Source organism: Mobula hypostoma, chromosome 9, assembly GCF_963921235.1.
Source record: "Mobula hypostoma chromosome 9, sMobHyp1.1, whole genome shotgun sequence".
In the NCBI taxonomy this organism is placed as follows: Eukaryota; Metazoa; Chordata; class Chondrichthyes; order Myliobatiformes; family Myliobatidae; genus Mobula; species Mobula hypostoma.
Window position 1 is genome coordinate 41,396,240 of NC_086105.1, and position 26,386 is coordinate 41,422,625.

The 26,386-nt window shown below is 41.9% G+C and overlaps 1 protein-coding gene across 2 annotated transcripts in view; it reads right to left on the reverse strand.

The window, feature by feature from the left end:
• The window catches only part of LOC134351674 (actin nucleation-promoting factor WASL-like), a 91,320-nt gene continuing 64,934 nt past the window's right edge, over positions 1-26,386 (reverse strand). Inside the window, exons 9-12 of one of the 2 annotated variants that reach the window (XM_063058156.1) lie at positions 25,370-25,387; positions 12,062-12,600; positions 6,383-6,485; positions 1-1,208 (exon numbers count right to left, since the gene is read on the reverse strand). In XM_063058156.1, the coding sequence (XP_062914226.1) occupies positions 1,147-1,208; positions 6,383-6,485; positions 12,062-12,600; positions 25,370-25,387 (722 nt within the window). In that variant the 3' untranslated portion in view covers positions 1-1,146. The remainder of the gene's footprint in view (positions 1,209-6,382; positions 6,486-12,061; positions 12,601-25,369; positions 25,388-26,386) is intronic. The other variant, XM_063058155.1, reaches the window with a different exon arrangement.

The window sequence follows — 26,386 nt, forward strand, 5'->3', positions numbered from 1 at the left end:
ATAAATTTTAAAAGACATATGTAGATTTTGGTAATTTAAAATATTTATTTTAGGTATACTTTTCAGTTAAAAGTTCCATTCCATAATTGTAATTTGTATTGAGTTTACTCTGATTCGGATGCAAGGTCTTCAAAAGGTCTATAACATAAAGATGTTGATGTCAACATTGATTATTATAAGAGTCCACTTCCAAATATTCCCAAAGTTGCAGTTTAACAAGCATTAAGCACAGCCCTTTATGAATATTAAACAAATTCCTAATCACAGCCTTCATCCTCAGAAAGCTGTTCATTTGACTATTTTCCATTAACCCTTACGTTGCTAAATATGCACTGTGCAAAGATTAGAAGAAATGCTTTTACTTTGTATCTTAGGGGATAAACTTTCTTCCCACAAATGTGTTTAGTCTTTTCACATGAGAGCTTAGATTCCTATTTGAAATATAACCTAATTCCAGACATGGAAGCAGTTGGAAGTACAAACATTTACCCAATGGAGAGATAAGTAAGGGCATTTCAACTGAAAAATATAGTTGACAAAACTGTATTGCTGAAAATAGTATAAGACATTCATCACAGATACGTTGGTTACATCTTTGTATTGAATCCTTCAAGATAAAGTATTACTGAATAGTAGAACACAAATGAGTTGCCAGTAAGCTGTGCATTCTTGTAGTGAATTACTTTAGGAGGATGCAAAGTTCTGCCAGCTTCAGCAACAATAAAGCATTGAAGAATCCAAACAGAACAGCCATATTTGAAAAGTTCATAGTGCTATGCAGTTTTAATAAGTGTTGCTTCTTCTTAGGTACAGAAAATGCAGGGTTTTGAAAAAATAGTGTTACTATTCTCGCTTTTAACAAGCATAATTAAAGTTCAATTCAATTCTATTCCATCACCCAATTTCTTTTGTTGCTGGAATGAACACATAAATATGTAGTTCCTTATTTGTCCCAACACCATCTTGCATAGGGTGTAGCTTTACCCACAATACTTTATCAAATGAATTATTAAATGAGGTATTGCACAGATTATGAAAAAGAGTAAAAGGCAACAAAAATATACAGCAAAATCTGCAGAACATTTACAGGACAATTTTACAGAAAATCAGAAAGACAGGAAGGATTATAGTTTTGCAAGGGAAAAACTAATCTTCCCATTCATCATCATCATCAAAATCTTCCTCTTCATCTTCATCCTCATCTTCATCTGAAAATATATTGTTGCAATTAGTTCAGACAGCAATAACATTTTAAGATAGTGGATTCCGGTTAATTGGGCCCTTGGCTAATCAAGGCGGCCATTTATTTGGTACACTATTAAAGAACAAAATCAAATTGAGAAAATAGCCGGGATTCCCTTTATTTGGGACACTATACTGCTAAACCGGGACGGGAGATTGTTGCTGAGTGGTTTTTAAATAGCAACACTTGTGTGTGTTTACTGTTTGAACAACAGTGATTTTATTCACTGACAGTTGGTGAGTAATAAGCTGTTCAGTAGGCAGACAAATCAGAACTGTTTTGCTCAATGTGGTTTCAAGCATTCTGGCCTGGAGTTGCCAGAAACTTTTGGGAGTGAAAATTAAATGATTTAACTACTTTAACGTGTTATGAGCTACGAAGAATTTGAAGGTATTGACAACCATCTTGATTTGGATTGCCAACAAAGATTTGGAGGATGCCATCGTCAAAAGCAGACTACCATCTCCACTAGGTGTTTGTTAATTTAAACCAACAGAACATGGCAGCATACACTGGATTAATTCCTTCGTTGATAACTATTAGCAGCTAATACAGTTTTATAGTACTTTAGTAGCTTTGGTACTGTTCTAATCTGTTCCGTATTTTTTTAAAATACATGATTTGTACTCAGTTAAATGGTAGTTTGTCTTTTTTTTAAATACCTTTTTTTTAACTATTTCCATGAACTTCAGCTAATTGGGATAGCTGCTTAATTGGGCCGAAATGTGTTTGTCCTGATGTGTCCCAATTAACTGGAATCCACTGTATTTCCTTTTACTTTCTTAGCTGTACAGATGCTGCAAATGTTGGAAATCCAAAGCAATGCACATAAAAAGCTTGAGGAACTCAGGTTAGGCATCATCTATGGAAATGAATAAACAATTGACATTTTGGGCTAAAAACCCTTCAGGATTCTGAAACTTTAATTTATACAGCATCTTGAACAGATGAAGACAAGGTGCTTCCCATCCATAAAAAGGAAGAACAATTATTATGACAAAGGTGGAGTAATTGGTCAATTACTCCACAAAGCAATAGGGCAGTGGAAGAGCTCAATTCAAATAGTTCCATAATGGGATAAAAATTTTTAAAACCTGATTTTTTTTTCTCCAATCTTTCACAGTGATTCTGTAAAAACAAGAATAATAGTATATGATAAAACAGGGTTAAGATGAGTACAAGTCCATGAAGGGTAGAGATAGAAAGGAACTGATAACACCATTGGGATTAGAGCTGACTAAGATGCAAGTGTAAGTCTAATTGGCAGAAGGGTTGAAGTTAGCACTACTTCAGTTGAAATGCTTTCTGCTGCAGTGAATATGGGATCAGAAGTAGATTGACACGACAAATTTGACCAAGATTGATAATATCCTGGTTGAACTCTGAAGTAGAATCAGGTGATTTTTGGAAAAGCTTGTGAAAAATATGAAGAGCTTTTGCTTTGCTCTCAGGTTTAATGTCAAAGAAGGCAGAGTTGATTAATCCAAATAAAAATCCGATCTAAAATTAACACCTGTGAAGTTGAGCTGCCATGTGAAATTGCATAGTATAAAGAATGATCATATAAATCGTCTAAGTTTTATGTTTCAGGACAAGAGAACACAGAAAATTACTTTGATGGTGATTTAAATCAACTTCATGATCTACAGATTTCACAATCTTTAGGAGAATTCGTCCAACCAAGTAGGTATGGCATCTTTAAATGGATGAAGGTTCTTTGCCTTGGCCAGAAGCGAGGCAGGGGGGATACGGCCACATTTACTCAATGATTGACACATTTGTTAGCAAATGTGTCAGTCATTGGAGAACAAAATTGAAGACTTGCTGTAGCGGAGAGACAATGTTTGAGCGAGACATGGCTTTCTCCAGACAAGCCTGCTGCAGCGATCAAACCAGAAAGCTTCAAACACAAGAAAATCTGCAGATGCTGGAAATTCAAGCAACACACACAAAATGCTGGTTCCCATAGATGCTGCCTGGCCTGCTGCATTCCACCAGCATTTTGTGTGTGAAACCAAAAAGCTTGTTGATTTACAGTATGGACCAAACTGCTGATTTGGAAAAGGCAAAATGTGGAGGTACGTGTTTCATGATAAACTCTCAGTGGCACTCTGATTCGGCAGTTTTGTCAAACTTCTGTTCCTCTGATCTTGAGCACCCAGCAATCAAATGCCATCCATTCTACATACCAAGCGAGTTCTCCTTCACAATCCTGACCACAGTTTACATACTACCAGCAGCTGTCTACAATTAAGAGCTTGAGATACTGCACGATGCTGTCTCCAAACAAGAAAAAGTCCACCTCGACACATTTCAAATCATGGTCGGGGACTTCGATCAGGCTTGTTTGAAGTAAACTCTGCCCAATTACCACCAGCAAATAACCTGTAGCAGAGGTCCCAACATACGAGACCACGATTATATACTAACATAAAGAACGCCTATCATTCCATGCCCAGACTGTATTTTGGTATATCGTTTCACTTGGCTGTCCTTTTCCAACCTGCACACAGGAAGGGGCTGAAGAGCAAAGCTCCAGAGATTAGGACAACAAAGAGGTGGCTGCGGGAGGCAGCAGAGCAGCTAAGGAATTGCTTCAAGTCCATGTTTAAGCACTCAGCTGTGGAATGAAAACACCATGGCTGTCACGGACTTTACTGAAACAACGGTAAATGAGTGTGTCCCTGCAAAATCATTCAGTCTTCTCCAATCAGAAGTCCTGAATGAACCATGAAATTCGCAATCTGCTGTGGGCCAGATCAGAGGCATTCAAGTTTGGTGACCAAGAAAGTTACAAGAGGTCCTGGTACAAACTCTGGAAAGCCATCTCACAGGTGACGTGGCAATCTGGACTAAACTTGAAACAACAAAGGATGCTTGACAGTTATGGCAAGGCTCGAATACCATCATCTCTTATAAAGTTAAATCAAACATAAGCAACAGCAGGGTTTTGCTTCCAGACAAGCATAATACCTTCTTTGCTTGCTTTGACTATCACGAACTTCCACAGTTCTCGATGATCCTGTGATTTCAGGATCTGGGGCCAATGTGCAAGCAGTCTTCAGGAGGGTAAACCCACGAAAAACCTCCAGCCCAGATGGGGTATCTGGCCAAGTACTAAAGACCTGTGCTGATCAACTGGCTGGAATGTTCACTGATACCTTTAACCTCTTGCTTTAGCAGTCTGAGGTACCCACTGGCTACAAGCAGGCTTCAATTACACCGGTGCCTAAGAAGAACGTGGTGACCTGCCTCAATGATTACTATCCAGTAGCACTTACATCCACAGTGATGAAGTGCTTTGAGGGGTTGGTGATCAACTATATCAACATGTCTGAGAAGCCACTTAGATCCTCTCCAATTTGCCTACTGAGCAACCGATCCACAGCAAATGCCATTTCATTGACGCTTCTCTCAACCTTGGAACATCTGGACAGCAAAGATGTATACATCAGGATGCTCTTTATTGACATAGCTCAGCATTCAATACCATCATCCCCTTGGACTCAATACCTTCTTGTAGAATTGGATCCTCAATTTCCTCACTTGCAGATCCCAGTCACTTTGGATTGGCAACAACATGCCTCCCACAGTCTCCATCAGCAAAGGTGCACCACACGACTGTGTGCCTAAGCACAGCTCCAATGCCATATTCAAGATTGCTGACGACACCACTGACTTAGGCTGAATCAAAGGTGGTGATGAATCAGCATATAGCATATATTGAAAATCTGGCCGAGTGGTGCCATAACAATTACAATGTCAGCAAGACCAAGGAGCTGATTAATACTTCAAGACGGGGAAACTGTAGTCAATGAGCCAGTCCTTATCAGATGATCAGAGGTGGAGAGTCCGCTTTAACTTCCTTAGTGTTATTATTTCTGAAGACCTGTCCTGGGACCAACATCTAGGTGCAATTACAAAGAAAGCACGGCAGTGCTTTTGCTTGCTTAGAAGTTAGCAAAGATTTAGTATGAAATTTAAAACTTTGGCATACTTCTACAGATCTGTAGTGGAGAGTACATTGACTAGCTACATCGCAGCCTGGTAAGGAAACACCAATGCCTTGAATGGAAAATCCTACAAAAAGTAATGGATATAGCCCAGTCTATCTCACGTAAAGCCCTCCCCACCAATGAGCACATCTACATGAAACACTGTCACAGGAAAGTAACATCCATCATCAGGGATCCCCCACCACCAGGTTCAGAAACAGTTATTATCCCCTCAAGCATTAGGCTCTTGAACCAAAGGGGATAACTTCATTCAATTTCACTTGCCCCATCAATGAAGTTTTCTTTCAAGCTATGAACTGACTTTCAAGGACAGTTCATCCCATGTTCTTGATATTTACTGCTTATTTATTCATTATTAATTCTTCCTTTTCATATTTGCTCACTTTATAGTATTTTGTACACTGGTTAAACACACAAGTTGGCGCAGTCTTTTATTTATTCTGTTATGGTTATTATTCTATGGATTTATTGAGTATGCCGGCAAGAAAATAAATCTCAGGGTTGTATATGGTGATATATACCTATGTACTTTGATAATAAATTTACTTTGAACTTTGGTGCGGGGAGGAAGAATTCTGTTTGAGAATGACAACTTGGTTGAAGCATAATCCACAGCTCAAAAAGAACATGTTAAGATTGGTCTATGGGCAAGAGGATTTTAAATGGAAGAATGTAATGAAATAATGTTCATGGTTTAAAAGAGCAAGTGAGTGCAGAGCAAGGCAAATAATAGACAAAGGGCAAGCCCATTGTCAAAATTATTTTTTTTTACCATATTTGGTGTGCATAGGGGTACTTTATACAAGGATCATTGAACAGTTGTACATTCTTAAAAAGATGCTCACAAATCCTGACACCTGCAGTAACATTATTCACTGCTAGTTTACAGGCTGGGCAGAGTTCCTCAGACTGCTGTCATAAATAAGATTAATAAATATTAGGCAGATATTCTAGAAGATATTTTGTTATTTGTCTGCAGTAGTGAGGTATTATTTTTCTCTCTAGCAGCAACAAACACTACTTTTAGCCACTGTATAGGGGATGCTTATTTTTAAAATTAGAATTCAAAAGTCAGGCTTCATCACTGGGATCGAGATGACCATCCTGAATTTAAAAATCCCACCTGAAGAGTGAATGGCTTTACTCCTTTTCTGCATCACCTCCATTAATGCTCCTACAATCCCTGCTGTAGGCGTTGAAGGAGAAGAAGAATCCTGGTCATTTACCTACAAAATGAAAGAGTGCAACATTTGCTGAAGTCTAAAATATGAACAACAGAACATCTGCAGATACTGGATATGAAACACGTTAGCAATTCTGTTTAAACGGTAACTTGCAAACTGGGATGAACTGTAGTTGAGGTCCCAGCAGCAACTTTTGTGAATTGTGCAAACCTTTGACCTAAATATTATGTTTGCAATTCATGGGAGAAAAGCACTTTTTCAGAAGTTCCAATATTTATCCTATTTATCAGGCTCATTTAAGTAAGCTCACCATTAAATTTATTTCTTCAGCGGTTTGAACGGGGCACGACTGTGCAAGCGTGTGGAGGTCGGCCAGTGAGAACAGCAGGGAGAGTTTAAAAGCGAGCAGAGTTGAAAAGGTGACCGTTATTTCTTCAGCAGTTTGAATGGGACAAGACTGCGCAAGCGTGTGGAGATCAGCCAGTGAGAACAGTGGGAAGAGTTTAAGAGGAAGACAGATTTACAGAGTGGGCGACGGAGTAGTGGGAGACAGAGTAGGAAAGGCTTTGGCTCAACGGGGCTTCGGAGATAACGGGTCAAGGCCAAGTAGGTTATCTGTTTAAAATAAAGACAAAGTATGTGTGTGAGGCCGGTGTTCTGAGCTCAGTGTCAGATGTGAGAGGTCCTGGACACACCCGGCCTCCCAGACGACCACATCTGCACCAGGTGTGTCGAGCTGTAGCTCCTTAGGGACCACGTTAGGGAACTGGAGATGCAGCTCGATGACCTTCATCTGGTCAGGAAGAGTGAGGAGGTGATAGAGAGGAGTTATAGGCAGGTAGTCACCCTGGGACCACAAGAGACAGAGAAGTGGGTAACAGTCAGGTGAGGGAAGGGCAAGAAGCAGGTACTAGAGAGTACCCCAGTGGCTGTCCCCCTTAACAATAAGTATTCCTGCTTGCGTGCTGTTGGGGGGGGGGGAAATGGTCTACCTGGGGGAAGCAACAGTGGTCACGCCTCTGGCACAGATGGGTAGGGAAAGGAAGAAGATGGCAGCAGTGATAGGGGACTCTATAGTTAGGGGGTCAGATAGGCAATTCTGTGGACACAGGAAAGAAATGCGGATGGTAGTTTGCCTCCCAGGTGCCAGGGTCTGGGATGCTTCTGATCGCGTTCACGATATCTTGAAGTAGGAAGGAGAACAGCCAGAAGTCGTGGTACATATTGGTACCAATGATATGGGTAGGAAAAGGGAGGAAGTCCTGAAAAAAGACTACAGGGAGTTAGGAAAGAAGTTGAGAAGCAGGACCTTGAAGGCAGTAATCTCGGGATTACTGCCTGTGCCACGTGACAGTGAGTTATAGGAATAGAATGAGGTGGAGGATAAATGCGTGGCTGAGGGATTGGAGCAGGGGGCAGGGATTCAGATTTCTGGATCATTGGGACCTCTTCTGGAGCAGGTGTGAACCTGTACAAAAAGGACGGGTTGCATTTGAATCTGAGGGGGACCAATATCCTAGTGGGAAGGTTTGCTTCAGCTATTGGGGAGAACTTAAACTAGAATTGCTGGGGGGTGGGAATCGAACTGAAGTGGCAGAGGAAAGGGAGGTTGGCTCACAAATAGAGAAAGCTTGGAGACAGTGAGAGAGGGAGGATAGGCAGTTGATAGAGAAGGGACGCGCTCAGTCCGATGGTTTGAGATGTGTCTATTTTAATGCGAGGAGTATCATGAATAAAGCGGATGAGCTTAGAACATGGATCAGCAATTGGAGCTATGATGTTCTGGCCATGATAGAGACTTGGATGGTGCAGGGGCCGGAATGGCTACTTCAAGTGCCAGGCTTTAGATTTTTCAGAAAGGACAGGGAGGAAGGCAAAAGAGGTGGGGGTATGGCACTGTTGATCAGAGATAGTGTCATGGCTGCAAAAAAGGAGGAAGTCATGGTTGTCTACAGAGTCTCTGTGGGTGGAAATTAGGAATAGGAAGGGGTCAATAACTCTACTGGGTGTTTTTTATAGACCACCCAATAGTAACAGGGACATCCAGGAGCAGATAGGGAGACAAGATTCTGGAAAGGAGTAATAATAACAGGGTTGTTGTGGTGGGAGCTTTTAATTTCCCAAATATTGATTGGCATCTCCCTAGAGTGAGGGGTTTAAATGGGGTAGAGTTTGTTCAGTGTGTTCAGGAAGGTTTCTTGACGCAATATGTAGATAAGCCTACAAGAGAGGCTGTACAGTCGGCCCTCCTTATCCACGAGTTCTGCATACGCGAATTCAACCAACCGCGAATCGAGAAAACCCGGAAGTGCTCTTCCAGCACTTGTTGTTCGAGCATGTACAGACTTTTTTTTCTTGTCATTATTCCCTAAACAATGCAGTATAACAACTATTTTACATAGCATTTACATTGTATTAGGTATTATAAGTAATCTAGAGATGATTTAAGGTATACGGGAGGATGTGCATAGGTTATCGTGGATGGGAAAAAAACCGGAAGTTCTCTTACTAAGTAAGTCGGAACAGGTACATCTGGTATTATTTAGCGTCAGTTAGTCAAACGCTTGTCTTAGTATATATTTTACCTTTCTATGCATATAAAATACTTAAGAAACGTATGTTTCAGCCCCGGGCTCGGGAACAGAAGTTCCCGAGTTTGATCCAGTGACAGATCGCTCCCGAGCGCGCTCTCCGTCCCTGCCGGGTTGATGTGAAGGATCAAAAACCCAAAACTCAATAATTAAACCACTGCGTTGCTTAGTAATAATTGTAGCTTTAATTGGGCAGGGCCTTTCTCATTTTATCCTTTAAAATTGTTCCACTCGTTGATCGACTGTAGCCTAATGCTTTTCCAATGACCGATGGCGTTTCACCTCTTTCTGATCGCTTTATTATTTCCACTTTATTTTAAATCGTGATGGTGATTATTTTCGTGAACAGAAACACTGCAGATTCAGAGCTCCGCCGTCGGGTCCTAATGCCTACCGCACTGAGACAGGTTAAATAAGGTCCGGGGTTCCACTGTGTCCTAAGGTCCACCACATTTAGACAGGTTGAATAAGGAACTTGAGCATCTACGTTTTTTGGTATTCGCGAGGGGTCCCGGAACCAATCCCTCGTGGATAAGGAGGGCCGACTGTACTTGATCTGGTATTGAGAAATGAACCTGGTCAGGAGTCAGGTCTCTTAGTGGGAGTGCATTTTGGAGATGGTGATCACAATTCTATCTCCTTCACCACAGCACTGGAGAGGAATAGGAACAAACAAGTTAGGGAAACGTTTAAATGGGGTAAGGGGAAATATGAGGCTATCAGGCAGGAACTTAAGCATAAATTGGAAACAGATATTCTCAGGGAAACGTACGGAAGAAATGTGGCAAATGTTCAGGGGATATTTGCGTGGGGTTCTGAGTAGGTACGTTCCAATAAGACATGGAAAGGATGGTAGGGTATAAAGATCCGTGGTGTACAAAGGCTGTTGTAATCTAGTCAAGAAAAGAAGAGCTTACGAAAGGTTCAAAAAACTAGGTAATGATATGAACCTAGAAAATTATACAGCTAGCAGGAAGGAGCTTAAGAATGAAATTAGGAGAGCCAGAAGGGGCCATGAGAAGGCCCTGGCGGACTGGATTAAGGAAAACCCCAAGGCATTCTACAAGTATGTGAAGAGCAAGAGGATATGGCGTGAGAGAATAGGACCAATCAAGTGTGACAATGGAAAAGTGTGTATGAAACCGGAGGAAATAGCGGAGGTACTAAATGAGCATTTTGCTTCAGTATTCACTACGGAAAAGGATCTTAGCGATTGTAGGGATGACTGCAGTGGACTGAAAAGCTTGAGAATGTAGATATTAAGAAATAGGATGTGCTGGAGCTTTTGGAAAGCATCAAGTTGGATAAGTCACCAGGACCAGATGGGATGTACCCCAGGCTACTGTGGGAAGCAAGGGAGGAGATTACTGAGCTTCTGGCAATGATCTTTGCTTCATCAATGAGGATGGGAGAGGTTCTGGAGGATTGCAGATCTTGCTCCCTTATTCAAGGAAGGGAGAAGGGATAGTAAGTGAGGTCTTACGTCAGTGGTTGGTAAGTTGATGGAGAAGATCCTGAGAGGCAGGATTTATGAACATTTGGAGAGGCATAATATGATTAGGAATAGTCAGCACGGCTTTGTCAAAGGTAAGTCATGCCTTACAAGCCTGATTGAATTTATTGAGGATGTGACTAAACACATTGAAGGTAGAGCAGTAGATGTAGTGTACATGGATTTCAGCAAGGCATTTGATAAGGTAACCCATGCAAGGCTTATTGAGAAAGTAAGGAGGCATGGGATCCAAAAGGATATTGCTTTATGGATCCAGAACTGGCTTGCCCACAGAAGGCAAAGAGTAGTTTTAGATGGATTATATTCTGCCTGGAGGCCAGTGACCAGTGGTGTACCTCAGGGATCTGTTCTGGGACCTCTACTCTTTGTGATTTTTATAAATGACCTGGATGAGGAAGTGGAGGGATGGGTTAGTAAATTTGCTGATGACACAAAGGTTGGGGGTGTTGTGGATAGTGTGGAGGGCTGTCAGAGGTTACAGTGGGACATTAATAGGATGCAAACCTGGGCTAAGAAGTGGCAGATGGAGTTCAACCCAGATAAGTGTGAGGTGGTTCATTTTGGTAGGTCAAATATGATGCCAAAATATGGCATTAATGGTAAGACTCTTGGCAGTGCGGAGGATCAGAGGGATCTTGGGGTCCAAATCCAGAGGACACTCAAAGCTGCTATGCAGGTTGACTCTGTGGTTAAGAAGGCATACGGTGCATTGGCCTTCATCAATCGTGGGACTGAGTTTAAGAGCCGAGAGGTAATGTTGCAGCTATATAGAACCTTGGTCAGACCCCACTTGGAGTACTGTGCTCAATTCTGGGTGCCTCAGTATCAGAAGGACGTGGAAACCATAGAAAGGGTGCAGAGGAGATTTACAAGGATGTTGCCTGGATTGGGGAGCATGTCTTATGAGAATAGGTTGAGTGAACTCGGCCTTTTCTCCTTGGAGCGACGGAAGATGAGAGGTGACCTGATAGAGGTGTACAAGATAATGAGAGGCACTGATTGTGTGAATAGTCAGAGGCTTTTCCCGAGGGCTGAAATGACTAAATGCTTGGAAGCAGGTACAGAGGAGATGTCAGGGGTAAGTTTTTTTTTTATTTTTTTAAAACGCAGAGAGTGGTGAATGCGTGGAATGGGCTGCTGGCGGCAGCGGAAACGATAGGGCCATGGGTAAAGCCTAGGTAGTTCTAAGGTAGGGACATGTTTGGCACAGCTTTGTGGGCCGAAGAGCCTGTGTTGTGCTGTATGTTTTCTATGTTTCTAACATTTTCAAACCACACCAGGTGATCTTGAAACAGAAAGATTCAAGACTTTGAGTCAAATGAACACAACTTCTATCAAGAATACAGGTGTTGTGAAACAGCCCCTCAAACCCGATTCAATCATTTAACATCAATTAGCAAAACACTCCAGTTGTCTTTTTCTATTTACAAAGCTTTACAAATATTTTATGTTTTATTTGTGTACTTATCAAAATAATAATGGAGTTACAATGATCACACAGAATATTTACTTACAGTCTTGAGTTGTATACCCTGTCGTATTTGGTCTAACAGTGCATCCCTGCCTGTGCAAGAAACTGGTCGATTGCTTTGCTCAACTTTTTTTAATTGAGTGCCTTCTCTGATTTGATCCAGAAGAGCAGATTTGTTTCCAGTAGATGAAGGGACAGCATCACTCTCGAGTGTTATAGGGAGGGGTGGGGGGCCAGGTGGTGGAGGTGGTGGTGGTGGCGGTGGTGGTGGAGGACCAGGAACTCCTGCACCTCCAGATGCAGGATGAGGAGGTGGAGGTGGTGGTGGGGGACCTGATGGTATTGGTGGAGGGGGTGGATATAATCTACTGGGAGGTGGTGGTGGTGGTGGTGCTCCTACCCCTGGTCTTAAAGGTGGTGGAGGTGGGGGAGCCGTAGATGGAGCTACTGATGGGGCTCTTGAAGGGGGTGGGGGAGGTGGTGCACCTCTGCCACGAACTGGTGGTGGAGGAGGGGGTCCTGAACTATGTGGAGGTGGTGGTGGTGGTGGGCCTCCTCTGGAAGGCGGAGGTGGTGGCGGAGCTGAAATGAACCAAGAAAATTGTAAGTATTCATTGAACTACATTGGAACATAGTTACCAGCAAGGAAACAAAGAACCCCAAAGACATCTCAGTATTAACAACTTTAAAACTAATTTATGTCTTGAATTTTTTAAATATACATTTTGCGTGTAAAAGTACAGTACCTCCATCTTCTTCACCATGTTGCTTATAATTCCCAACACCTCTACCAGACACATCTCCCCACTTTTATTTTCCAGGAGCGTTGGCCACACTTGTGATATCCTAGTTTACTCCTCAATCACCACCAACTCTCCCTAGTCTTTATGAAAACTTACTGTACATTTTGTACATCCCAACAGGTCCACAATAAATAAAAGTGTGCCATTCAGATTTAGACCACTTCTCTGCTCTCACTTCACTTTCAGGATGTAATGTTAAAGTTTCTTCACAACCCCTCTAATCCTTTTCATAATCTGAATTCTGTGTGTCTGAATTCGTGCTCCAGAGGCCTTCAGATGGTTGTGGTTAGCCATGCATATTGCATCCCAGCTATCTACATTGTTGGTGCAGCACTGCCAGTACTGTGAGCCACAGAAGTACAGGCAAGCTGTTTCCCCAGACTCCCTCTCTACACACAGCTGATGAATCCAAAGGACCGGCAAAGACCAACAGTTTGGCACCAGTGGCATCACAGGAGTTATCAGTTAGTGTTGAACCCAGCACAGAATGCCCTTAAAGACTCAAGCTCCAAATTTTTCCTGCAAGACAGCAGAGGTTTGAAATCAAATTTTCCTTGATCAGCTGCCAACTGTGGCAACTGAGCCCCATCTGCTTCAAGCAACTAGCTTAAAGGCACCAATAACCTGCCTTTGCTCCCTGTCCTGTCAGTAGAAATGATTCTGCTGGGATTAGTAGCTAAGCCACATGTGAAGGCCAGGAGCTGGACTTGGTTGTCAGACACTAGTTGAGATGCACGCCATTGGGAGAAATTAATAGGTAGTGGGAGCTTATCCCCACCCGGGCCAGTTATGACAACCTTGAGGAACCCAATTTTTGGTCTCTGCATTGTCGTGGACCAGGTAGTTGAAGGTGCCACGAATACAATAAACAGTGGGATTGTGCTGCAGTAAAGAGGACCCAAGTACATACTTTAGAAAACTATTAGCCACTGTGTGTACGTTTGGTGTCTGTTTTGTCCTGCCATTTCAGGTGCTTGGTTTAGATAAGTATCTGTAACCAAGTATAACGCATAGGGTTTACTCAATGTTTAGTGTCTGTCTTGTCCTATAAATTGTTAACCTACTTACCAGTAGTGAGTCTCTTCTGTCCCCACTCACTGAACCCACTAACCTGATTTCACACAACTGTACTACTCATACAAATCAGGTGTTCTTACCTATTCACTATTAAGGCCTATTGCAGTGACTTATGTGTATTCAATCTTCCTCAGCCTCCATTGTTCAAAAGGAAATAGCAAAGCCAATTGAGCATAATGATCTTCTCCAGCCCTGGCAACATTCTTTTAAGTATCCTCCAGGCGCTTTTTAGGATGATTCTGTCCTTTTTGTACAATAGTTACCATTGGTGCATTCTAGTCCATTGTTTTATACAGCCTCAGATTTCTTATATTCATGTTTTATCCAAAACTACTGTAACCACTTTATCATAAACATTCTGCTACCTTCAGAAACTTTGGAGATTTATATTCTGGTCTGTTTCTATATGTGTTCTAATCATGTATTATGTGTTCTCTTGTCTTGTTTGCTATCCCATGTTATACTTGTCATTCAGCAATTACTTTGTTATCTCTCCAGGTGACCAGTTTTTCTTTTTGTATCAGCTGTAAACATCTTAGTCATGGAAATAAACGTCAAAAAGGTAGCCAGCACTAAGCACAGCAGACAGGCTCATTAACTTTTGCTTTCTACCACTGTGACAGTTCTGGATAAAACTTGCTGTTCTCCTTTGTATATGATGAGCTTTTATAATTGTAAACACTTGGGTACACAGGTCCGTGACAACACTTTGCTAAGATCCAGGCAGACCACACCAAATGCTTTACCTTACTGGTCTTTCTCAAATACACCTCAGAGTTAAACACTGACAATCTTTCCTTAACTTCAAGTTGATTATTTAGTGCATTTTGAGAAAATCAATTATAATGCCACACACTTTTTGTTTCTTACTAGATTGTCTGCCACGAATCCTACCAATAGGCAATTTGTCAATTTCTCTTGAAATAATGACACCACATTGTTTGGGCATGCACATCAAGAAGAGTCTTCAGACTATCAAGTTCAACAATTTTATGCAATGACTTTGGTGTCCCCATTTATCACTCCTTTATTTTAAAATTGTTCAATTATTGTAATAATAGCACCCATTTTGTCATATAATTTCTCCAGCCTTTTATCCTATCAGAGATCTTCCTGCTTTTCATCTTACCTTCCTTCTTTCTTTCATCTTAAAACTTATTTTATCATAGTGTTTCATATTCTAATGAGGTCACTGAATTGAAACACAGTTAACATTTGAAACACAAGAAACTGCAGATGCTGAAAATCCAAAGCAACACACACACACACACACACACACACACACACACAAAATGCTGGAGAAACTCAGCAGGTCAGGCAGTATGTATGGTAATGAATAAACAGCTGACATCTCAGGCCAAGACACTTCTTCAAGACTGGCAAGGAAAGGAGAAGACATCAGAATAAAAGGGTGGTGGAGGGGAAGGAGGATAGCTAGACGGTGGCAGGTAAAGCCAGGTGGGCTGAGAAGGTGAAGGGCTGAAGACGAAAGAGTCTGATAAGAGAGGAGAGTGGAAGAAGAGGGGCACCAGGGGGAGGTGATAAGCAGGTAAGAAGAGGCAAGAGGCCACGGTTAATATTTTAGCACCTAACCTATTCAGATGCCCCAGCAATTGTTGTTTTCATCTTTTCGTCTGGATACCAGGATTATTTTTAAAATTAAAATCAATGTGAACCCAGTAAATTAATAAAGGAACTTTCGTCCCCAAGAACCACCATTGGCAAAGGTCAACATGCTTTGGAATCTCCTGAGGTTATTACCAACTTCAAGACAAAATGAAATTTAATTGGCAAAGAGCATGCAATGCAGTTTTATTTACAACTATTGCAAGCAGTTACAACTGAAGTTAATTCACAACCCCATTAACTCCACAAAGTATAAAAACCCTAGTTTGAGATATTTCTACAAATATTGAAGATCTAACATTCACATTAACTATAGAATGTTTAATTGTAAGATTCAGCACCAATGTTCAGTGTGTGGCAGACAACATCAGCACTGTTCATAGTAGATAAGGATTACAAGGTGATAGAGCATGCGCAAGACCATGATAATATTCACACTTGGTACATGAACACTTTTTATCAAGATATATTAAAATAAAGTTTAAATCTGATGATACCTAATAAACAAGTTTATAGATTAAAATACAAATTGTCTCTGTACCAACCAATTATGCAAATCAGAAGCACCCAGGGAATTCACATTAAAAAATAATAAGGGTTGGCAAATCCTATGCATCAAGGGAATTTAATCTTGTTCTTTGATGACAAAAATGTTTCTTGCCATCCTTCAGCTTTTGCTGCACAAAGGCTAAGGAAATACATGACAGTCTATTTCTCCACATTGCATGTATTTTTTTTTAAAGAAATTTATTTAAGAAAACGACTAACTAATCGATTCAATCCAATTACAACTGCATCATTTTTTTTAAAAAGTCTGTAGCAAGTCACTTCCAACAGTATCCTTTTGGTGTGAAAGAAATCCTACGTGGGACATTCTATTATTAATGTTAAAACAGATCTGTGTATAGCTTAAAGTAGGGGTCGCCAACCCGTCGATCGCGATCGACCAGTCTATCTTTGAGACTTTCCCAGTAGATCCCGAAAAAAATCAAAAATGAATACACAAATACTGTTGTAATGTGAGCATTATAAAAATAAGTAATACTAATTAGGATAATGGTTATATAGCAATACTTTTGCTACAAAGCTGTTTGTAAAGAGAAACTGTTTCCGGGTTGCAGGTTTTAGTTCCGTTCTTTCTGCCCAGCGCGCATGTGTGTAGCTCCCCGCCATGAACTGCGTTTTCAGCGTAGCTTATGCTGCATCAAAGTGACTAATTAAATTAGATACACAGTGGTTCCCAACCACCGGGCCACTTAGAATGCAGCGGTAGTCGGAACGCACCCAGCATATCTTTAAGAAAAAAGCCAAAATAAACAAGTTAATTAATTAACAACACACATCAAAGTTGCTGGTGAACGCAGCAGGCCAGGCAGCATCTATAGGAAGAGGCGCAGTCGACGTTTCAGGCCGAGACCCTTCGCCAGGACTAACTGAAGGAAGAGTGAGTAAGGGATTTGAAAGCTGGAGGGGGAGGGGGAGATGCAAAATGATAGGAGAAGACAGGAGGGGGAGGGATGGAGCCGAGAGCTGGACAGGTGATAGGCAGAAGGGGATACGAGAGAATCATGGGACAGGAGGTCCGGGAATAAAGACGGGGGTGGGGGGGTGACCCAGAGGATGGGCAAGAGGTATATTCAGAGGGACAGAGGGAGAAAAAGGAGAGTGAGAGAAAGAATGTGTGCATAAAAAAGAGTAACAGATGGGGTACGAGGGGGAGGTGGGGCCTAGCGGAAGTTAGAGAAGTCAATGTTCATGCCATCAGGTTGGAGGCTACCCATACGGAATATAAGGTGTTGTTCCTCCAACCTGAGTGTGGCTTCATCTTTACAGTAGAGGAGGCCGTGGATAGACATGTCAGAATGGGAATGGGTACAGTAGAGGAGGCCGTGGATAGACATGTCAGAATGGGAATGGGAATGTTTTCCACGGCCTCCTCTACTGTAAAGATGCCTGCTAGTGGCCCCGACGCTAGCAGGCATGAACTTTCGGTTGCGGCCCTTGCCGTTGATCTCGGCGGCTCCAACACCTCAGGACATATTCAAGACCCGGACTCCAGCAACGACCATGGAGACATTCAAGGCGATCGCGCAACCACCAACTGCGACTCCAGCCTTGAACTCCAGGCCGGGTCTTTATGTGCTGCTGTTGTGACTCCCGTCTCCCCTTCCCCCACCACCACTCCGCAGCCCCGTCTTCCTCAGATCCCACCGTCAACTCCTGGGCCCTCAGAGGCTCCATCTTCCTCTCACCCCAACCCTCCCCTCTCCATTGACACCCCCAGCCTCCCCCCTCCCCCCTCTGATCCCAGCTCTCATCCGTGCCGGGTCTTTACCATCCCCTCCGACCTTCAACTGTCGGAGGCAGAACGCTCTGTTCTCAGTAAGGGCCTCACGTTTGTCCCCCTTCGCCCACACCTCAGCGAGTTCCGTGTTCGCCACGATGCGGAACTTTTCTTCCGCCGTCTCCGTCTCCGAGCCTACTTCTTCGGCAAGGACTCTTCCACCCCCACCGATGACCCCTTCTCTTGTCTTCAACCCTCCTCTTCTTCATGGACACCCCGCTCTGGTCTTCTGCCTGCTCTGGATCTCTTTATTGCCAACTGCCGACGGGACATCAACCGTCTCGACTTCATCGTACCTTGTCCCCATTCCAACCTCACTCCTTCGGAATGCTCTGCTCTCCACTCCCTCCGCACTAATCCTAACATTATTATTAAACCCGCTGATAAAGGGGGTGCTGTTGTAGTCTGGCGTACTGACCTCTACCTTGCCGAGGCACAGCGACAACTCGCGGATACCTCCTCTTATTTACCCCTCGATCGTGACCCCACTAAGGAGCACCAGGCCATTGTCTCCCACACTATCAACGACTTTATCCGCTCAGGGGATCTCCCATCCACTGCTACCAACCTTATAGTTCCCACACCCCGCACTTCCCGTTTCTACCTCCTACCCAAGATCCACAAACCTGCCTGTCCTGGCCGACCTATTGTCTCAGCTTGCTCCTGCCCCACCGAACTCGTTTCTGCATACCTCGACACTGTTTTATCACCCCTTGTTCAATCCCTTCCGACCTAAGTTCGTGACACTTCGCACGCTCTTAAACTTTTCGATGATTTTAAGTTCCCTGGGCCCCACCGCTTTATTTTCACCATGTATGTCCAGTCCCTATATACTTCCATCCCCCATCAGGAAGGTCTCAAAGCTCTACGCTTCTTTTTGGATTCCAGACCTAATCAGTTCCCCTCTACCACCACTCTGCTCCGTCTAGCAGAATTAGTCCTTACTCTTAATAATTTCTCCTTTTGCTCCTCCCATTTCCTCCAAACTAAAGGTGTAGCTATGGGCACCCGTATGGGTCCTAGCTATGCCTGCCTTTTTGTTGGGTTTGTGGAACAATCTATGTTCCGTGCCTATTCTGGTATCTGTCCCCCACTTTTCCTTCGCTACATCGACGACTGCATTGGCGCTGCTTCCTGCACGCATGCAGAACTCGTTGACTTCATTAACTTTGCCTCCAACTTTCACCCTGCCCTCAAGTTTACCTGGTCCATTTCCGACACCTTCCTCCCCTTTCTAGATCTTTCTGTCTCTGTCTCTGGAGACAGCTTATCCACTGATGTCTACTATAAGCCTACTGACTCTCACAGCTATCTGGACTATTCCTCTTCTCACCCTGTCTCTTGCAAAAACGCCATCCCCTTCTCGCAATTCCTCCGTCTCCGCCGCATCTGCTCTCAGGATGAGGCTTTTCATTCTAGGACGAGGGAGATGTCTTCATTTTTTAAAGAAAGGGGCTTCCCTTCCTCCACTATCAACTCTGCACTTAAACGCATCTCCCCCATTTCACGTACATCTGCTCTCACTCCATCCTCCCACCACCCCACTAGGAATAGGGTTCCCCTGGTCCTCACCTACCACCCCACCAGCCTCCGGGTCCAACATATTATTCTCCGTAACTTCCGCCACCTCCAACGGGATCCCACCACTAAGTATATCTTTCCCTCCCCCCCCCTCTGCATTCCGCAGGGATCGCTCCCTACACAACTCCCTTGTCCATTCGCCCCCCCCATCCCTCCCCACTGATCTCCCTCCTGGCACTTATCCGTGTAAGCGGAACAAGTGCTACACATGCCCTTACACTTCCTCCCTTACCACCATTCAGGGTCCCAAACAGTCCTTCCAGGTGAGGCATCACTTCACCTGTGAGTCGACTGGGGTGATATACTGCGTCCGGTGCTCCCGATGTGGCCTTTTATATATTGGTGAGACCCGACGCAGACTGGGAGACCGCTTCGCTGAACATCTACGCTCTGTCTGCCAGAGAAAGCAGGATCTCCCAGTGGCCACACATTTTAATTCCACATCCCATTCCCATTCTGACATGTCTATCCACGGCCTCCTCTACTGTAAAGATGAAGCCACACTCAGGTTGGAGGAACAACACCTTATATTCCGTATGGGTAGCCTCCAACCTGATGGCATGAACATTGACTTCTCTAACTTCCGCTAGGCCCCACCTCCCCCTCGTACCCCATCTGTTACTCTTTTTTATGCACACATTCTTTCTCTCACTCTCCTTTTTCTCCCTCTGTCCCTCTGAATATACCTCTTGCCCATCCTCTGGGTCACCCCCCCACCCCCATCTTTATTCCCGGACCTCCTGTCCCATGATTCTCTCGTATCCCCTTCTGCCTATCACCTGTCCAGCTCTCGGCTCCATCCCTCCCCCTCCTGTCTTCTCCTATCATTTTGCATCTCCCCCTCCCCCTCCAGCTTTCAAATCCCTTACTCACTCTTCCTTCAGTTAGTCCTGACGAAGGGTCTCGGCCTGAAACGTCAACTGCGCCTCTTCCTATAGATGCTGCCTGGCCTGCTGCGTTCACCAGCAACTTTGATGTGTGTTGCTTGAATTTCCAGCATCTGCAGAATTCCTGTTGTTTGAAGTTAATTAATTAGGTGCCGCCTGGCATGTAAATGTCGGCCCAGATCAGAGGCGACACAATCGGCAATCGCCTCTGATCTGGGCCAACATTTACGTGCCAGGCAGCACCTAATTAATTAGCTTGTTTATTTCAGCTTTTTTTCTTAAAAATGTGCTGGGTGCGTTCTGACCACCGCTGTACCGCTGCATTCTTCGCAACCCAGAGGTTGGGGACCACTGGATAAGAGTACAGACTGTCGCAAACACTCGCTCGTGATATTCTGATAGCATGGCAGAGGCTCCCCAAAAGAAGGCGAAAACGTACAAATTCCATCCAGAATGGAAAGAGGAATTTCTATTTACCTTGGTGAAAGACAAGTGTGTATGTATGTTGTGCCACCAAACACAAGCACTAAGAGAGGGGATCTGGAGTGGCACCACAACACCAAACACCAGAGATTTAAAGACACCTACCCCCCCCGCCCCCCGCAAAAGAGTGCAATTCGTGCCAGGAAAGTTGAGGAGCTGAAACCAGGGTTAAAGGCCCAGCAATCGTTTTTCACAGAACACGCTGCTCAAAATAAGGCTGGTATTTGAAGCATCATTTCGTGTAAGTCACTTTTTGGCTAAACACAAGAAGCCGTTTACAGATGGCGATTTATTCAAGGAAGCAATGGCCATTACCGCAGAGACTGTTTTTCATGACTTTAAAAACAAAAATGACATCACAACCACAATACATAACATACTACTTGGCCCTGCAACAGTGACAAGGAGGGTAGAATCACTGTCAGAGGACGTGGATATTTTTCACTACAGTTCGATGAATCCCTGGATGTAATGCAAACAGCTCAGCTTGTTGTATTTGTCAGAATGGCTTTCCAGAATTTTACAACAAAGGAGGACTTCCTCACTCTTTTGCAATTAAAGGAGAGAACGAGAGGTGAGGATATTTACAATGAGTTTAAAAAATGTCTGTGAAAATGACAACCCCATTCATAAACTGGTGGCAATTACTACTGATGGGGCCCCAGCAATGCGCAGCGTACGCGTTGGTTTTATAGCACTAAAAGTCAGTGCCCACTTCGGGTCAACTTATCTATGTGAAATTACATTTTCACAGATGAAAAATTATTAAATCTAAGTACAGGAGCTGTCTTACTGACAGACACCTCACAGACTGTCTCAGACTGCCTGTTGTTATGAGCCAAATTTCAGGGAACTAGCAATAAGTATTCAGCCCCAGTCATCACACTGAGTGCAAGAGTCAATTTTTATTCATTTATTTTTCCTGTTGAAATAAAATTAAATAATGAAACTTAGAATTAAAGGTGTGAAGTATTGTAATATTCTTAAAGAAAAATATGCTAGTTACAGTGCTTTCTTGTTTGAATTAATTTGAAAGTTTGACAAAAGTATTTCGTGTAATTCAAATACAATTAGCCCAAATAAAATGCCTCAAATTGGCAGTACAATCTGAGCTGTTTTTTCTCTAAACGATTTAGTAGGTAGATCTTGCCTTTCACTAAGGTCGAGGTAGGGGATCTTGGGCTTAAAGAGGTTGGTGTCCACTAGTTTAAAGTGTTGACAGAATGTAGACAATGTTGACTGCACAACAGACATTTTTAATCGGAGGAAACCTCACAAATGGAGCAAAGGAAAAACAGAAAAATGTAAAAATAGCCTTCAACTGGACCTTGTTTCATATTAAATGACACAATAGAGAGAATATTTCATTTGCCTTGTTATGTTTCATATTACCAAGATGGTCAAACTAACAAAAACACTCTTTTAACTTTGAGTGAAACGTACAACAATGCCAGAATTTGGAGCAGAGGGTGCTGTACCTCCTGACTCAAATGAACCACTGGTATTAGTATTAATCCACTTATTATTCTATTCACACAATTAAAGTCAGCAATCTTGATGTCATGTAGGTTGAAAATAAAAGGTATTAATAAGGCCATGTTCCACTTTGAACCAACAAATTAGAGCTCCTAAGTACAGCAATTTGGATATAACATCACTGCAAGTTGTGGAAAATAAATTAAAAAAGATACTTAAACCTTATGAACCAAAGGTGTTGACTAAACTGCTGTCTACATGAGAATGAAATTGAGCATGCAAAATTCAAAATATAGTGAACTTTCTAGGCCTAGTCTAACAATTCGAAAAGTATTATCATCAATAGAAGTCAGCACAACTGAAATTGTTCTTAAATCAAGTCTCAAAATATAAAAGAAAATCTAGACACTAACAAACTGTAAGTCTTAATCCCTGTAGATCCTATGCATAGTACTAAATATTGTCTTAGCTCCCTAACAGGATCCCTGAACTAGCACTAATGAAAAAAATGAAGGAAGCAAGACTGTTAGCTACATCAGAAGGCAATCAAATACGTCTTGTTCCATTTACAGTTTATGCTTTAATTCAGCCTGAAGGTGACATGATACGGCAACAGCAGGGTTTAACATATCACCATGTTTTTCCTGTATTTAGAAGGAGGAAATACACCTAATCCATGACTAAACATGATGTAAAAGATGTAAAAGTCACTCAACACCCAGAACAATTTCTGCAATCTTTATCTTCACATTTGAACAAGTTGTTCCCATTGAGATGAAGTTGTAATAAAATCAGCCACATCAGCAGATCACCAAAGAGCAAAGTTTACTCAGTTTCAGTTGCTTTCACATCTCTAATGTATTTTAATACAGAATTGTTGCAAAGATGTGGATTATTGAATGGTGGTGAAATACTAATTTAAGTTAGCAGGTGGTACTCCAAATTCCTGTTACGGGGAAGAACATTAAAAAAAAATCCATTAAGACTATAAGACATATGAGCAGAATTGCAGCATTTGACCAATTGAGTCTGCTCTGCCATTCAGTCATGGCTGACTTATTATCCCTCTCAACCCCATTCTCCTGCCTTCTCCCATAGTAATAATCATGAAGATATCAACCTCCACTTTAAATCTCAATAACTTGGCCTCCACAGCTATTATGGCAATAAATTCCACAGATTCACAACCCTCTTTCTAAAGAAATTCCTCCTCTGTTCTAAATGGGTGTCCCTTTATTCTGTGGCTGTGCCCTCTGGTCCTGGACTCAGCTACCATAAGAAACATTCTCTCTACGTTCACCCTATCTTATCTTTCAATATTCGATGGGTTTCAATGAGATCCCTCCTCATTCTTCTAAACTCCAGTGAGTATAGGCCCAGAGCCATCAAACATTCCTCGTTATGTTAATGAGGAAATTTCTACATATGTACTGTGGAGCGTATTCTAACTGTTAGCATCACCGTCTGGTATGGAGTAGCCACTGCATAGGATTGAAAAAAGCTGCAGAAAGGTATTAAAAACTTAGCTAACTCCATCAAGGGCACTAGCATCCCCAACATCCAGAACACCTTCAAAAGGTGATGCCCCAAAAAGGTGTCATCCATCATTAAGGACCCCCATCAACTAGAACATGCCCTCATTTCATTGATGCCAATGAGGATATACAGGAGCCTGAGGGCACACGCTCAACACTTCAGAAAAAGCTTCTTCCTCTCTGCTATCAGATTTCTGAATGGACAATTAACCCATGAACACTACCTTAGTATTTTTTTTCCTCTTTTCTTTTTGAGTGATACACATATAGTATTCTTACTGTAATTTAGAGTTTTTAAAATGTACTTTAAAAATCTTTATCTTTTATCTTTTCTTAAAGGGCTCAAAATTGCTCACAATACTCCAAGTACAGTCTAACTAATGCATTATAAACCCTCAGCATCACATCCTTGCTCTTGTATTCTAGCCCTCTTGAAATGAATACTAATATTGCGTTTGCCTTCAGTAACACCCACCCTATCTGTAAGTTAACCTATAGGGAATCCTGCACAATGACTTCCAAGTCCCTTTGTACTTCTGATTTTTTTGAATTTTCTGCCCACTTACAAAACAGTCTATGCCTTTACTCCTTCTACCAAAGTACAGGACCATACACTTCCCTAGACTACATTCCATCTGCCATTTCTTTGCCCATTCTCCCAATCTGTCCAAGTCATTCTGCAGATTCCCTGTTTTCTCAACACAATCTGCCCCTCCACCGATCTTTGTATCATCCACAAACTTGGACACAAATTCATCAATTCCACTCTTTGCCTTTTGCCAGCCAGCCTATCTTCTATCCATGATAGTATCTTTTCTGTAATACCATGGGCTTTTATCTTGTTAAGCAGCGTCATGTGCAGCAGCTTGTCAAAGGCCTTCTGAAAATCCAATTCAACAATATCATTGATTCTCCTTTGTCAATTCTGCCTGTTATTTCCTGAAAGAACTCCAAAAGATTTGTTGGGCAAGATTTTCCCTTAAGGATACCATACTGACTTTGGCCTATTTTTATCATGTGTCTCCTAGTACCCTGAAACCACACCCTTAATAATTGGCTCCAACAACTTCCCAGCCACAGAGGTCAGGCTAACTGGCTTATAATTTTCTTTCTTCTATCTCCCTTCGTCCTTAAAGAGTGAAGTGACATTTGCAATTTCCAGAATCGAGTGAATTCATGGAAAGTTTTGAAAATTGTAAAATCCAAATCAATTTTGGCGTATAAATTAGGGACCATTTTGAAACTATTTTACTATGTTGCTTATCACTGTATATCAAGAGCAACATATTAAAGACTTACACGCCATCAACAAGGCATTGGTAAGTCATGAGTTGAAGATAATTTCTGCATAATGGGGGGAGGAGGGGGAGGAAGATGAAGAATGCTTAATTCTGGCAAAATTGCAAGATTTTACATTTATGTATAGTAGGTATGGAAAACAGGCATCTTCAAAATTAACTTCAATGGTTAGTGCATTCTGTTCACACAGCAATGTTTCAGAAAGGAACCTGCAAGTGCACCCTTTGCTCAATTACATACCATACCACTGTTGTGAACCTATAAAAGGGAAAAGATGTAACTTATTTTGTGGTAACAGCAAATAAAGGCAAGCATTCAAGAAAGCTTTAAAAAGCAAGTACGATCAAAGTTGTTTTCTTGACAAGACAAGGAAATGATAATATCATTCATTATATTTCTCTAAATGTAGAATTATACCCCAAGGATAGAGAGTGACATATGACCATCTTGAAAAATGAAATGAAGTGAAGGATGTGGTCAAGAACTCCAAGGTTGCACAAATATTAATCTTTAAAATGGAAGGAGTACGTGGAGACAAATAATAAAACATTGAGATTTATAAAAACTGGACCAAACTTAAAAAGTTACCACATTTTTGTATAGCATATTGCTCCAATTAGAAAAAGAAACCCTCTTCCCCTGACTGTGGGTCAAAGACAGAATGACACCAATTCTATAAGCTATGTATGACACTCATCACTGAGGATATGAAATTTGGTCATTGTTATAAGAAGTTCGGTGACTGTTACAGCTAAAGTAAAGTTATAATAAATATTCATTAATATTAAATATACGAAAAAGCTTTTTTCATTATAACAGCCAACTTGCAATTCAAAATTATTAAATGTACACTTCTACTGGTTGGCTAATCATCAGTTAATAATCAAATGGATAAACTTAGTTCTAAAGAACTAAGGTTACAGTAATTCATTTTCTCATTTATAGGCAAAATTAAGTATATTTCACGGAGAAAAAAGGTGAATATCCTGTCAGAAACTACCATTGATTCAAACAGCAGATTAAAGGAAGGTACATTAAAAAGCAACAAGCGGAAGCATTTCAAACCAAGCTTCTCTGTTTTCCAAGTAATATTCTTAGAAAGCTAAGCAGAGGTAGGATATAAATGACATGGCATGAAAGTGCAAAATGAATAGATAATGTATGTTAAAAATGTAATGCCAGCATTCATTTAATTATATTTTTTCTATTGTGACTTTTTATTTCTAATGGGAGTTAACTAACTCTTCTTGCTCAGTT